We start from the raw sequence: 14,365 nt of genomic DNA on the forward strand, positions 1-14,365 counted from the left end.
AATTGAACTTGAATTTGAAATTTTAGTATTTGTATAGTTTCTGCCTCTTTCATAGTCAAGTATTATCTTGTATTTCCGTCTTTTATTCCTCAGAGTTGTATTAAACGAAATACTAATTATAGTAATTCCATGTTGTTGTCCAACAGATTGTGACTATAATGAAACTTCTTCCTAAGTTGAAAAAACCTACTAACAAAAAAATTGACCTTTAAGAAATTAAGTTTATTGATTAAAAATTAATATTTATGAATCTTAGACATTCCAAATCAGTAATTAAACCTATGTAAATTCCATAGGAATTCCAAATACTTCGAACATTTAATTTTCATCATCTTCCATAACTTAAACAATAGAAATGTGTAGTACATATTTGATACTAACATTATACATTATATTTGAGGTTGATGAAAATTTGTAGAAATATGGCAATATTTTAAAGATGCAGAAAATTTATATATTCAATATATTTAAATTTACTTTAAATTCCACGAATTTTAACGTCGACTACCTTTGAACATTCCGTGCATTTTCTATGCAATCTTCATTTTTTTAGTTTTTTTTAAGAGCTTTCAGTTTGAAGAATAATAAGGAGAAATTGAATGGTGAAAAACAAAAGACAAATATTGTTAATGAAAAACAAAAGGAAAATTAAATCCAACAATTTTTTATAATAACAAAAATACTCCTCTTATTTATTTCATTAACAATCTCAGGTAAAAAAATTCAGTAGGACGACAAAAATTCTAGTATGACATAAAAAAAATTGGTAAACCAATAAAATAAATCTAGTATGTATTTATCGTTTTTTTTAAATAGTGTGTGGTAAAATTTATCGGTTCTGATTTTTCCTATAATCCTGAAAAGTTCAGTAGTGTTAATTTATCGGTCTTTCAAAGAGTCCATAGACTACCCTATTTTTCCATAACCTTAAAAGATTTGGCAGTGTTAATTATCAATAATTGATATTTTTCTGACACTTTTGTATGGTTGTGATTGAATCCCAAATTTTGTGTGGTCCATAATGATTTCAAACTTGTATAAAGATGCATCATATGTTGTTAAAAGAACATCTCAAAGTGTCTCAATATTGTTATCTCTCCTTTGTGTACTTCAACGGCGAGAAGACTCCCGTTGATTTTAAAATCACAAAGGTGGTTAAGATCGAATATAGTTCACCATCAATCGATAATGAAGAGAAGATTAGGTTCAGTAAATTTGAGTTAAAAACAGATAAAAATTTAAAAGTCATGTGGAGCACATATCACTAATACGAAATAAAGATTTTGATTGAGGTGGATGCGATAATTGCAAGATCTATTGATGATATTATCAAGATGTTGAAACAACCTGAATCATCTAGTATTGTTTAAGTTTTGTTTATTTTATTTTCTTGTTAAGTTATGTTATGTTCAATAATGTTTGTGTTAATTGAAGTTATGTTATGTTAAACAAAGTTCGTGTTAAGTTATGTTAACCCACAATAATGTAATGTTAAACATTGTCCATCTAATTAAATGTTAAGTTAAAATATCAATAATATACAAATAATTCATTATATAACCAAAGTAACATACAAATAATAAAATCTGCACATGTCCACAATGGGTAATGTGTGTTGTATGCGATGCCAAAACCTCATCATTTGGGTTTATCAAACCCGTGAGGTTATCCGAAGGACGTGTTATCATTTGTTGTCGTTGTTAGTTAGCCATAACAAGTTAGACATAAATTATTTATCAATATCCTGAGATGGCGCAACAGAGACGAGTAAATTGAGCAAATTTCATCGATATTTCTCCACTAGTTTTGTCTTTCTTGTATTGTAATTTCTTTTTCACTGTTGTGAGTTTCAAATTGAGGTAGGTGGTCACAGTTAATTTCTAACCAATGTAATTGTTATTGCATAAGCATACTTGTTGATGTGTATGAATTAATTTCATTCTTATAAAATTATTGATGTATAGTAACTAGATTATTTTTACTAATAAAAGTTACTGATACAAGTTACTTATATATTATGAAATAGTTATATCCCTTTTTACTGATAACAAAAAATGTATTGATATAAAAATAATTCTAATAATGCCAAATAACCACACATCTCAATATTTGGAATAAATCTTTTATTTAAAAAAAACCATCTTAAATGAAAGAACAATGACTAATATTGCAAAGATTATGAAATGTTATTAAATAATAAAATGGCTATTTAAAAAGGAATTTATTATTAAAATAAAGTGGCATATATAAAAAATTATAATAATAAAATGACCATTTAAATGATGAGGAGATTTTCTCTTTTAAAATGAAATAGTCATTAAGGTGAAGGTGGAAATGCAAATGGAACAAAAATGACAAAAAAACTAGAAAAAATAAAATTTGACTTTTTTTTTAAATCACTATTTTTCAATTTTTTCTCTTTTCATGAAAGTAAAAGAAAAATAGCATAAAAAAACAAAATAGAACTAAGTCACAAGAAAATTAATGAATCAAACTCTTGACTTTGGTCAACAATGCTGATGAAATGGATACTGCAGATGAATTTTCAAATTATGCATGTTACTTTTGCAACGACAATCAAAGTGATCAATCTTTTACTTTGACTTTCATTTCAAAAAAAGGATAACTTGATACATGACAATGGTGTAGATGAAATGTGCGTAAAGAATAAGATATCAATAATCACTCTTGTACCATCTATGTAGTTCCCACACGCAGATGATAATAATGCAGATGATTAATGACTAGAGACTAAAAGTAAATGATCAATTCTTGGACTTAATACCTCTAAAAATCAAATACATTGAAAACAATGATTCAGATGAAAAGACCTTGGGATTTATGATTAAAAATCAAATGCAAAAGTTAACTCTTGGACTTTTGACCTATGATCCTCAATCACAAAGATAGTGATGTTTTTCAGAGACACTTATGAAATCAAATACCCTTGATTTATCATCCATCTGGAATCCTGAGAAAAGTAATGAAATGTAAAATGCTTTGGGGCTAAGGAATACTCTTGATTCCTCAATTCACATATAAAGGAGTGCATGCCACTAAAATTCTAAAAAAAACTTTTTCCCTGATTGATTTCTATTATTTATGGGATGCATGATCAAATGGAATGATCATGTTATGCTGATGTTGATAAAAAACTTAAGGTAAAATTTAGGGTATGACAGGATTATCATACGCATGATCTAGAATTAGCAGTTGTGGTGTTTGTGTTAAAATTTGGAGGCATTATCTGATTGGTTCAAGATTTGAAGTGTTTAGTGATCACAAGAGTTTGAAGTATTTGTTTGATTTGAAAGAGTTGAATATGAGGCAGAGAAGGTGGCTCGAATTTCTAAAGGATTGTGATTTTGGTTTGAGTTACCGTATTGGTAAAGTCAATGTCGTAGTTAACGCTTTGAGAAGAAATTCGTTGTATACGTTGATGCTTATGGTTCGAGAATTGGAATTAATCGAGTGATTCATATATTTGAGTCTGATGTGTGAAAGGACTTCTAACAGTGTGAATTTTGGTATGTTGAAGCTGACTAGTGATATTCTCAAAGAAATCAGAGGAGGTCAGAAATCGGATTTGGGATTGATTGACCAGATACTGTTAATCGATCAATGTAAATGAGGTGATTTCAGAATAGATGAGAATAATGTTATGTGTTTCCGTGACAGAGTTTGTGTATCTGATATGTCAGCGCTTAAGTAGAGTATTCTTGAAGAAGGTCATAGAAGTGGTCTGAGTATTTATCCCGGTGCTACTAAAATATATCAAGACTTGAAGAAAATTTTTTAGAGGCCAAGAATGAAGAAGGATATAGCCGATCCGTTTACGCGTGTTTGACTTGCCAGAAGTCAAAGATTGAGCACCAAAAGTCGTTTGGGTTGATGCAACCGTTGAGTATTCTTGAGTGGAAGTGGGATAGCATTTCCATGGATTTTGTGATGAGTTTGCCTAAGATTTCTAAAGGCAATGATTCAGTTTAGGTGATAGTGGATAGATTGACTAAATTGACTTATTTCATTCCGATTAAGATAAGTTATCCTTTGCATAAGCTATTCGAGTTATATATTGATAAGGTTGTTAGCTTGCATGGTATTCCTTTGAGTATTGTCTCTGATAGAGATCGCAAATTCACATTGAGGTTCTGGGAGAGTTTGCAGGAAGCCATAGGTACTAAGTTGAAGTTGAGTATCTGCAAACAGATGGTCAGATAGAGAAGACTATCCATTCTTTGGAGGATTTGTTGAGAGCTTGTGTTTGGGAGAAGGGAGGTAACTAGGACAGTTACTTACTGTTGCTTAAGTTCACTTATAATAAAAGTTTTTATTCTAGTATTGAAATGACACCATTAGATTCTTTGTATGGTAGAAGGTGTAGGACACCTTTGTGAGGTATGATTCCGGTGAAAGTGTTATGCTTGGAGCTGAGATTGTTTAACAGACTACTAGGAAGATCAAGATGATCCAACAGAAGATGAAAGCTTCAGAGAGTCTTCAGGAAAGTTATCATGATAAGAGGAGGAAAGCAATTGAATGCTAAGAGGGAGATCATGTGTTTTTTAGAGTTACTCTGGTAATTGGTGTTGGTCGAGCTTTGAAATCTCGAAAGCTCACGCCACGTTTTATTGGTCCTTATCAGATTATAAAGCAAGTAGGAGAAGTGGCATGCAGAGTTACTTTACCGTCATTTCTTTCGAATCTTCATGATGTCTTTCATGTGTCTCAATTGAGGAAGTATATTCCTGATATGTCTCGTGTGATTCAAGTGGCCGATGTGCAAGTTAGAGAGGACTTGACCGTTGAGGCATCTCCCTTGAGATGAGAGGATCGTGAAGTGAAGCACTTGAGAGGAAAGTAGATTGCGCTGGTGCAGGTGGTGTAGGGAGGACCTACCGGAGGCAGCATGACTTAGGAGCTGGAAAGTCAGATTAGAGAGTCCTATCTGACACTGTTTCCTTTAGGTAATTTTCGAGGGCAAAAATTCTATAAGTGGGGGAAAGTTGTATCACACCGAATTCAATTAATTAATTTAATTTAATTTAGTTGGATTTGTGTAAATTATTTAAAATTAATTATATGCTTTTATTTGGATAATTGGTGAATATATGTGTTTTGGAGGGTATTTGAGAGAGTTAAGGGAATGGTAAAAATTATTTGTCTTAATTTTAATTAATTTAAGTTGAGCGGAATGATTAAAAATAAGATAGTTGTAGAAAAATAAGAGAAACAGTAATTTGGTGGATAATTGAATTATTAGAAATTAAAATAAAAGATACTGGAGTTAGTAAGAGGAGTAAGTGCAAAATAGGGAATATGAGAGTAAGTTGAGGGTAATAAGGGAATAACCTAACTAAGGGGAATTAGGTTTTGGTTTAAATAGAAAAGAGTGGGAGCTGAACTTTAACAGTGCGTATTATTTTGGGAATAAGAGAAAAGAGGTAAGAGAGGCAGCCTAGGGTTTGCGGAGAAAACGCCATTGTTGAGGCGTTTAGGGCTTGGTTTGCTGGAAATCCAAGGTAATGGAGAAATTACTCTTCTATGGATGTATATTATATGAATGGTAGAGAGGGATCCTCACCCTCTTCTAGATTTTTCTTTTGATTCCACCCTTGTTGATGTGTTCTTATGTTCTTCATGAAATTAGTGTAAATTACATCTCTAATTGTTGTGATTTATGATTTGATCAGTGTTATGACATGTTTAATTGATATGAAATTGATACATGTTGTTAATCTCATGATATGGTGTGTTTGAATGTTGCAATATGAATTGATATGATGTATGAGAGTTAAGGAATGAAGAGGATGAAGTGAACGTGAGTAAAACTGAGATTTTTGAAAATTTGGTTGATTTCTATCGATTGATCATGTGAAAAGTGATAAAAATTTGGAAAAAGGAACGATGACAATCGTTTCATGGTTTGCCGCAATCGATTGATGCTGGTGTATTGAATAAAAAATTGGAAAAATTACAGGTGTCAATCGATTGACACCCTGGTACAATCGATTGCTGTCAATCGATTAATGGGGATAATTAATCGATTAATTTACTGCAAAACAGTGTCGAAACAAGAAAACTGTCATTTTAGTGTTTTTGCCATAACTTTAGTTCCATAAATCTAAATGAGGTACAGTTCGAGGAATTGGAAAGCTAACATGTATGTTTATCCCATGGTGATGTTTTAAGAGGTTATATGGGTTCTGGAATTTCTGAAAATTAATTTTTTTACTTGTTACGTAATAGTTGACGGTAACGAACGAACGATTAATTGTTATGAATGAATGAATTAATGTGAGGCGATGTTAAGATGATTTAACGTGATTGATTATCGTATGGATGTTTATTTGATGTGTGGATATATGACGTGAAGTGCAAGTATAATTATGAGAATCGTTGTATTGGTTTGCTAATGATTGTTGAGATGCATAGTTCGGAGTGAGAACTACTGGTGATGCGTTAAATGTATGATTGTTTACAGCCAGATGCGCGACTATAATTATTGTTGTATTAATGTTATGCATGGTTGCTTACAATCAGATATGGGGTTGTAATCATCGTTGTGTTGTTGTCGTTGCATTATTGTATGACATGCATTGTTGTTGTGAAAGATGTGAGTCACGAGCTCATATGAGGGGACTGATGACTTGTCCCAAGCTTAGAGAGGGGGCTTGTGAGCTCCATTGAGGGGGGAGGAGTTTAGATGTTGGGACTCGGATCGTATAAGGAACCATTGTTGAGTTGATACCACATGCATATAGAGTCGAGGTGTTGTCACATTGCATCCAAGTTGGCATATGTGAATTCGTGATTGTGGTGTGAATATATTACCTGTTGATGATTGTTGTTGTTGTTGTTTAGGCTACCCTTTCCGGATCTTTTGCACCGCTAACATATTTGAGTGTATTTTCACTTTTTTGCTTTATGTTGTCCACTATGGACATCTTGCAAATAATCAAGATTAGAGTTTGGTTGTTTTGGGTGGAAGATAGCTTCTTGGAACTCATCTTCATTTATTTTATCGTTTATCATTTTTAGTCAGTTAAATGCTATGATATGTAACATCGGAAACGAGGCATGTCTTTTTATGTTTTGAGTCAATGTTGAATCATGTGGTTTAAAGTCTAATACTTAATAGGTGAAATTTAATTTTGAATTTTATCATTATGTTAATTTTTGTTTCATGTTGTTAAATGTTTTTGAAAGTTTTTTTATGGTTGTCGTAGTGGCACCTTAAATTATCGATTAAAACTTTGTATAGAAGTTTTGGGTTTAGGGTGTTATATTTGTTGTCTCTACGTCGTCAACAACAACAGCATCAGGGTTTGCATCAAGATCTATACCCCGTCCAACTCTACCTCCTTTAAGTTGGAGAGTGCGATGTGCACGAGACTGCTCAATCCTCCTCGTGTGAGAACAGGAGACTATTCTATTCGTTCGGATATGCAAGTGCTCTCCATCGTCTCTGCCTGCATAAGAGCTCTCTTGAGCTACTCTCTATGATCGACCAGTAAATGTAGAAACAATTTTATCGTCTCTTCATCTTGTCCTCACTACACCAAAAAATAAAATAAGAAAACAAAAATATATAAACTACAGAATCTTTTTAAAATCCAGTTCTGAAAATGCGGTAATCATCATGCTCTTATATCGAAATTTTTGAAACGGTGCACGTATATGTATCTTTACCTGACATTCCAAAAATGCCAGTAAAAATACATGTTGGTTATCCTATTTTTTTACTCCTGGTATAAATGCATGTGAAATATGAAATTTTACCAGACATTTTGAAAATTCCGATAAAAATAAATGGATTTTCCTAAAAGTGCGGTATTTATCTTAAATTATCAATAAAAAAACATACTTTTAACGAAAAAGATGACTTACTTGTAAATATCCGATAAATAATTCAAAAAAATTGTTAAATATCACAACTTTTCTAAAATTTCTAAAAAAATGACAAATGAAATGTGAAATTTATTTTTTTGAATAAAATTTACTATGATAAAACATGGGTATAGAACGTGCCAAATTAAAATAAAAGGGTGACAAGACAAATTCTCATGGTAAGGTACAAAAAATTTGGGTGGAAATAGTAAGCCTTAAAATGAGCCCAAATGGCCCAATCTCTTCTCTTCTATTTGTATAAGATTTTAAGCCCAAATTCCATTTTCTCACAATTTTTCATCAACTTCTCGTTACCCTTTGGGCCCTCTTTTGATGTTTTAATATTTGTTTGCAATCTTCATTTAGAAGGAAGCGATTCCTTGCACATATGATAGTTCAGATACTTAGCTTTAGCAAGGAAATGGGGCAAAGCATCTTCTTCTTCCTCAAGTTTTTGAAGAAATAAAATTTGAGTCACTTACAAGAGATAGAGTTAATTAACATGTCAAGTGAACAAGAGATATAATTTCATTTTAAAAACATAATTATTGGATTCATAAAAATAAAAAATTGACTTTAATTTTTATATGTTGAGAAAATGGTGATAGTGGGAAGCATTATTGTAATTTATAGTAATATTATAAAAAATAACTATTTCCTTGAAAAAAAATAGTAAGGATTTTTTTATATTCAAAAAAGTTATAGATTTATAAAATAAATAAATTAGTCAAAGTAATGATTAAAAATATTCGGTTTCCTTAAACATGTATTTTGAAGACAGCTATAGAGAAAGTTTCTTTATATGAATGTATATAAATACATTGAATTTGGAATTGTATCTAGACAAAACCATACTAAATAATTCATAAATAAAGTATATTTATTTAAATTTGTCAACATTTTGAACATTAGGAAAAATAAAAAAACTTGCCCAATCATTCCCTAGTTTTATATTTAGGTCAAATACATAAATTAAAAAAAATCTTGAATAAACACAATATTAACATGATGCCAAATTCAACTCAACATAGTATATTAAGAGTAGCATTGATATAAAGAATTTAACCAAACAATTGTTCATTAAATAATGTAATAATAAAAGAGCTTATCTATTAAACTAACTACTTCAACAATATCAAACATGAAAACAAAGGTAAATCATGCATGAACTTAAAACCACTTATGACAATAAGCAATAACCAAAATGAAACAGCTTATGAAAATAAGCTAAACACATGTAATAGGCAAACATAAACATGATTCTCTACGGCCGGCTTTTCAGACCGTTTGGTTTCTCGCTTAATCTAACGGCCTACAGCCGGCCGTAGAGAATCCATTTCGAAAATGGACGCGTGACGAGCCACTTCATAAGCTCGCTGCTTTTCATAAGTTCTTTCAAACAAGGCCTTAAATCAAGAAAGACAAGAGTGTATATTACCATAGAGAGATCATTCATTCATGCCCAAATTGTTTGTTTCTTACTAAGCAATAAGCTTTTGTGTTCAAGATAACAAAGAAACATTTAAGGCTCTTACATAAATATACTAATAATAGAGTTTTTGAAATCATAGAAACCAACCCATTTAGTTAACAAAACATTAGGGTTATGGATCTCATAAATAAGCCTAGGAATTACACAAACAATTACATAAAACTTTAACATAAAAGTTACCAATCAATAATCACTTCTTCTTAGCATCTCCATGTTGAAATTGAGATGAGTTCTTTCCTCTGCCAGCATAGAACAAGAGAAGAAGGCTTTCTTTCTACTTGAAATCCTCTCACCGGTGCCCTTTGAACCAAGCACTCGGCTTGCGCTTCCGTGAAGTTGCTGAAAGTGAACGGAGAGAAACCGGATTGAAGAAACATGTTCCTCCACGGAGGTAATTTGTCGGGCGAACGGTTGTTGTGGCCGAGGACGATTTTGTTGATGGTTGGTTGGATGAAATGTCGCTCGATCTTTTGGAGAACGTCGAGGTTCACGTTTACAGCGTCGAGTGATTCGAGCAAGGACGAGTAAGATTGAAGTGTGTGAACGACGTTGGCTGGAAGAGGCGCGTCGATACGGTCGGAGTTTTTATCCAATGTGACGATAACTTTTGGCCTTAGCTGCTTGAGAAAGTGGAGGGCCAGAGGGAAACATGATGGATGGTTTATAAAACTTGAAACGGGAAAGTTCACACCAACGGCCTCGTTGTTATCGAATAAATGACCCGGTAGAGGAAATGACGGAGAGCTCAACGATTCGATGTGCAAGGCGTTGAACTCAAATGGCATGTTGAGGTCTTTCGCGTACTGACTCAAATTTTCTCGGGTGAAATTGAGCTCAATCTCGTTGCAAGACGAGGGCGATACAACGGCGGTAATCTTGAGAGAAGGTGTGCCATTACCTCTTAACACAAGCTCTTGCATAAAAGAAGACCATTGTACTCCAAACCCGATATCGAAATCAATAACATGAATTCGATCGAACCTTTCCAAGGCTTCAATAAGGGCTTGGTTACAAGTAAAGTTAGCAAACTGAAGAACAGGCGATATCTCGGAAAAAGACTTATAAGCACCGATTTTGAATATGAAATTAATCGGCGAAAAAGCATTGAGATTGTTACTGTTTGAATGAAGCATTAGTTGTAACGCTTCCTTGGTGTAGAAAGCAGCCCTATGAAAAGGCTTACCAATTGGTGAGAGCTGGTGATTGAGCCGCGCCAATATCCCTTGCGCTTGAACCGGATTACCAGCTTCTATCAGCTCAGCAGTTTTGTATAGTTGATCAAATATACTCTGCTGAAGCTGATCGTCTCCGGTATTAGTAGTAGTAGTAGTAGTAGAACTCATCTTCTGCTGCTTCGCAAAGGGAACAACCGGTGATTGCTGATGCTGTTGTTGCTGATGCTGCTGCAGATGATGATTGGGAAACAATGGAAGCTGTGTTTGCTGTTGATGCTGATGCCTCCGAGCAAACATTTCTTGACCAGAATCCAGAAGCGGTAGCCTTGGTACCGGATAATTGTGTCCAACCGAATCGAAAAGCGGTCGTTTCAACTGATTATGAGAAGAGAAAACTTGTTGCTCTTGCACTTGAGGATACGGCAATGGAACAAAGAAAGACGGATTATCAGAGAATTGAACTTGGTTATGATTCATCATAAAATTAGGGTTAATAACTTGAGGCTTCTCGTCTACAACCCCAAACCCTTGTTGTTGCTGTTGTTGCTGAGAACAAAACACACCAGAAGTTGTCGACGACGATGTCAACATAGGATAGTTACCAAACATAGATTCAGTACCAGGTTTCACATTGTGACTATCCAAATTCTCAGCATTGAAAGGAAAAACATTGTAATTCCCAACAGAAGGGTCAATGTTCAAACCTTGTTGTTGTTGATGATGTTCCAAAACACCGAAACCGCCATGAAAATCGGCATTTTCAGAACCACAACCACTGTTTTGCAAGATTTTGTTCAAACCAGCAGAAGGGTCTTCAACATCTCCCATGATTAACCTCAAAAGCGACTGATCTTGTCCCTCCCAATCCTCCATTCTCATACCACCACCACCACATTTCTCTTCACTATTCTCCAAACCCTCTTCGTTCGAGTTCGAAAGCCGAGCGAGATTCTCCGAGACTACCATCGAAGCATTGTTGTTGTTGTTGTTTGAACCACTACCAAGAGAAGATGACATTGTTGAAGATGAAATTGGAGGACTAGGGCTTCTTCTTGAATCAAGAACAGAAGTGGGCTCCACATAGCAATAATCTTGTTTGTCTAATGTTGTCCAATTCTGTTGCTGATGTTGTTGTTGTGGTTGATTCAAAAGCAATGAAAATGAATCTGAAGTTGAATTTGAAGTTGAAGTTGAATTTGAAGTTGAAGAGAAATAATCCAACACTCCCTTCACTTGAAATTCCTCAAAAGGTAACTTCATCTAAATAACACAAAAAAAAGTAACAATTTGAACAAGAATAATAATAAAAGAGTGACCACAAAACCAATAAACCTAAATGTCCCCAAAGATTCAAAATCAAAAGACCTTAAAGTTTACACCTTTGTTCTCTTCTTACCCTCTCCCCCACAAAATCCACTACCCCATAAAACATTAAAAATTTGATTTTTATTTCTTTTGAAAAATGGGTTTGGGTTTTTTTTGACAAATCCAGAAACTAAGCTTAGAAATTAAGCAAATTTAGATTCTTAATGAAAATTGAAAAATACCCATATGAAAAAAAGTGATATTTTTAATAGGTAATGATTATGAAAATTGAAAATCTAAGACTTCAAAAAAAAAAACAAGACATAAAGACATGTTATTAAAAAAAAACATAAAAAAAAACATGAACAAGTTGAGAGCACCTTAAAGTTTGTTGTTTCGTGTGATGTTGTGTGACATGTTGAGGTTGATGAAATCGAAGAAGTTAATGGAGAAGAAAGACATGAATGTTAGAGAGAGAGAGAGAGAGAGAGTTTTTGTTGTTGTTGCTGGTTGTGTTGAAGAACAAACACAACACTCTTTGTTTGTAGCTTGTGTTTTGTTAAGATGGATGCGTGCTACGTATAAAAGTGGTAAAGTGCTCTCTCTCTCTTTCTCTCTCTTTCTCTCTCTAACTCTCTCTTTCTCTCTCTAACTTTTTTTTTAATGTTTTTTTATTTTGAGGTTTTTAAAAAATTGTATTTTTTGTGTAACTTGTCTGCATACGTAGTTTTCCCTCTGGTTGGCAGAGGTTGCAGTTTCTCAATTGTGGTTTCTTTCCATCTTCTCAGTTGTGGCGCGTGAGGATCAAACTCTTGTTTTATAATATTCTAATAATATTTCCAAATATAATGTATTGATAAAGTAATGTTTAGTTCTAGAATCGTGTGAGAGATGTTGTCATTGTAATATTTTAATGAAATTTGCAACTAATTCATGTATCTAGTTACAAATTGTTTAATAGTTTAAGTTTATTTGAAAATCATTTTAAAGTTTTTTTTAAATTCAATTTTAATAATTTAATTATAAAGTATTTACAAAGTTATTGACACTATAAAAAAAGTTAGAAAAGAAGTCTTGAAAGACAAGAAGAATATGTAATGAATATGTCAATTTGTGACAATACCAAAATTGTTTTAAAAGGATTTCATTTTCATAAATTTGTTTTGATCAATTTAATTGGCTAAATTTATAAATAATTTGAAATAAATTAACATATTGAATACTTTAAAATTATAAATACAATATAAAAATATAAATAACAAAATAATTCAAATATATTAATTAAGGAAATAAGATGATTAACCGATAGTAGGAAATATAAGGACGATCAAAGCAAAATTGAGGTCGGTTGAGGCAGCTACTAAAGTTATATCGGTAGATAAAAAGATATAGATTGGCGAAAAAATAAAAATATAAAATTTATTATAAGAGAAACAAGTGAGAAGGGAAATTAAAAAAAATGAGAGATGGTGTTTAAAAAATAAGAAAAATATGACTAATTTGCAAATGAGATGGACGATTATTATTAATTAATTATTCAAGATTTTGAATTTCAAAAATAAATATTGTGCTCAATTATTTTTTAAATATTATATTCTTTGATTTTAAATTTTAAACTCCCACTTTTTTTTCATAGGAGTTTATTCTTGAAACTTTTAAATTTTTAAATCAATCCCGCTCGCCAACTTTTAAAGAGTTAATCCGTCAAAACTTTGAATTTAAAAAAATATATTTTTTCACCCAAATCTTCAAATGAATAATCACACGAAAATAAATATATTTAGAGTCAAATAATACCAAAAATTTAGTTTTTACCTTTTAGTTTTTCAACTATAACAATTTTTTAGTTTGCAGCTTATAGTTTTTTTATTAATTTATGTTATTTTTCAAAAGCTATTTGAATAAACTTTTGAACTTGTAAATTTTAGTTTTAAACTTTTTCTTCTATTTTCATTTTTTTATTTTAACTAAAACTTATTATTATTTAAATTTTATTATAGTTTATATAAAACAAATATATTTTAAATGCATGAATAAAAAAATCAAATTTAAAAAATATATATAGCGAATGGATATTATCTAGTGTAAAATAAAATTAAATATTTTAGCTAATTATGTTTCATCCATTATTTTATTTAATGTTTATGTTTCATCCATTATTTTATTTAATGTTTATTTTTATAAAATTAAAATATTCTTTTATACAATACTCTTTTTTATTAAACAATTTCTTTTATAAAATAAAAAATATATATTTTATTTAATTTTATTATAATAAATTTTAAATAAACATAAATATTTTAACTATCTACGTTCATATTTGATATGTCGAATGGATATTATCTATATTTTATATTTAATGTTATAATATAAAATTGCGATTGTACTCTTAAGAAATTAAAATGCAAATATTAAATAATATTCTTAACTTATATATTTTAAAACAATGATAAAATAAAATAAAATATATATTTAATTAATTTAAAATTTTAAAATAGGTATA

At 31.5% G+C, this 14,365-nt stretch overlaps 1 protein-coding gene across 1 annotated transcript; it reads right to left on the reverse strand.

Annotated features, from left to right (window-relative positions):
- Nucleotides 1-9,345: 9,345 nt before the first annotated feature.
- On the reverse strand, nucleotides 9,346-12,501 carry LOC127101146 (scarecrow-like protein 6). Its single transcript, XM_051038476.1, has 2 exons — nucleotides 12,243-12,501; nucleotides 9,346-11,817 (listed from the first exon to the last, which is right to left on the reverse strand). Exon 2 carries the CDS (start codon nucleotides 11,815-11,817, stop codon nucleotides 9,583-9,585), a length of 2,235 nt encoding a protein of 744 aa, XP_050894433.1. The 5' UTR covers nucleotides 12,243-12,501; the 3' UTR covers nucleotides 9,346-9,582.
- Nucleotides 12,502-14,365: the final 1,864 nt, after the last annotated feature.

The sequence above is a fragment of the Lathyrus oleraceus genome, chromosome 7, assembly GCF_024323335.1.
Source record: "Lathyrus oleraceus cultivar Zhongwan6 chromosome 7, CAAS_Psat_ZW6_1.0, whole genome shotgun sequence".
Classification (NCBI taxonomy): Eukaryota; Viridiplantae; Streptophyta; class Magnoliopsida; order Fabales; family Fabaceae; genus Lathyrus; species Lathyrus oleraceus.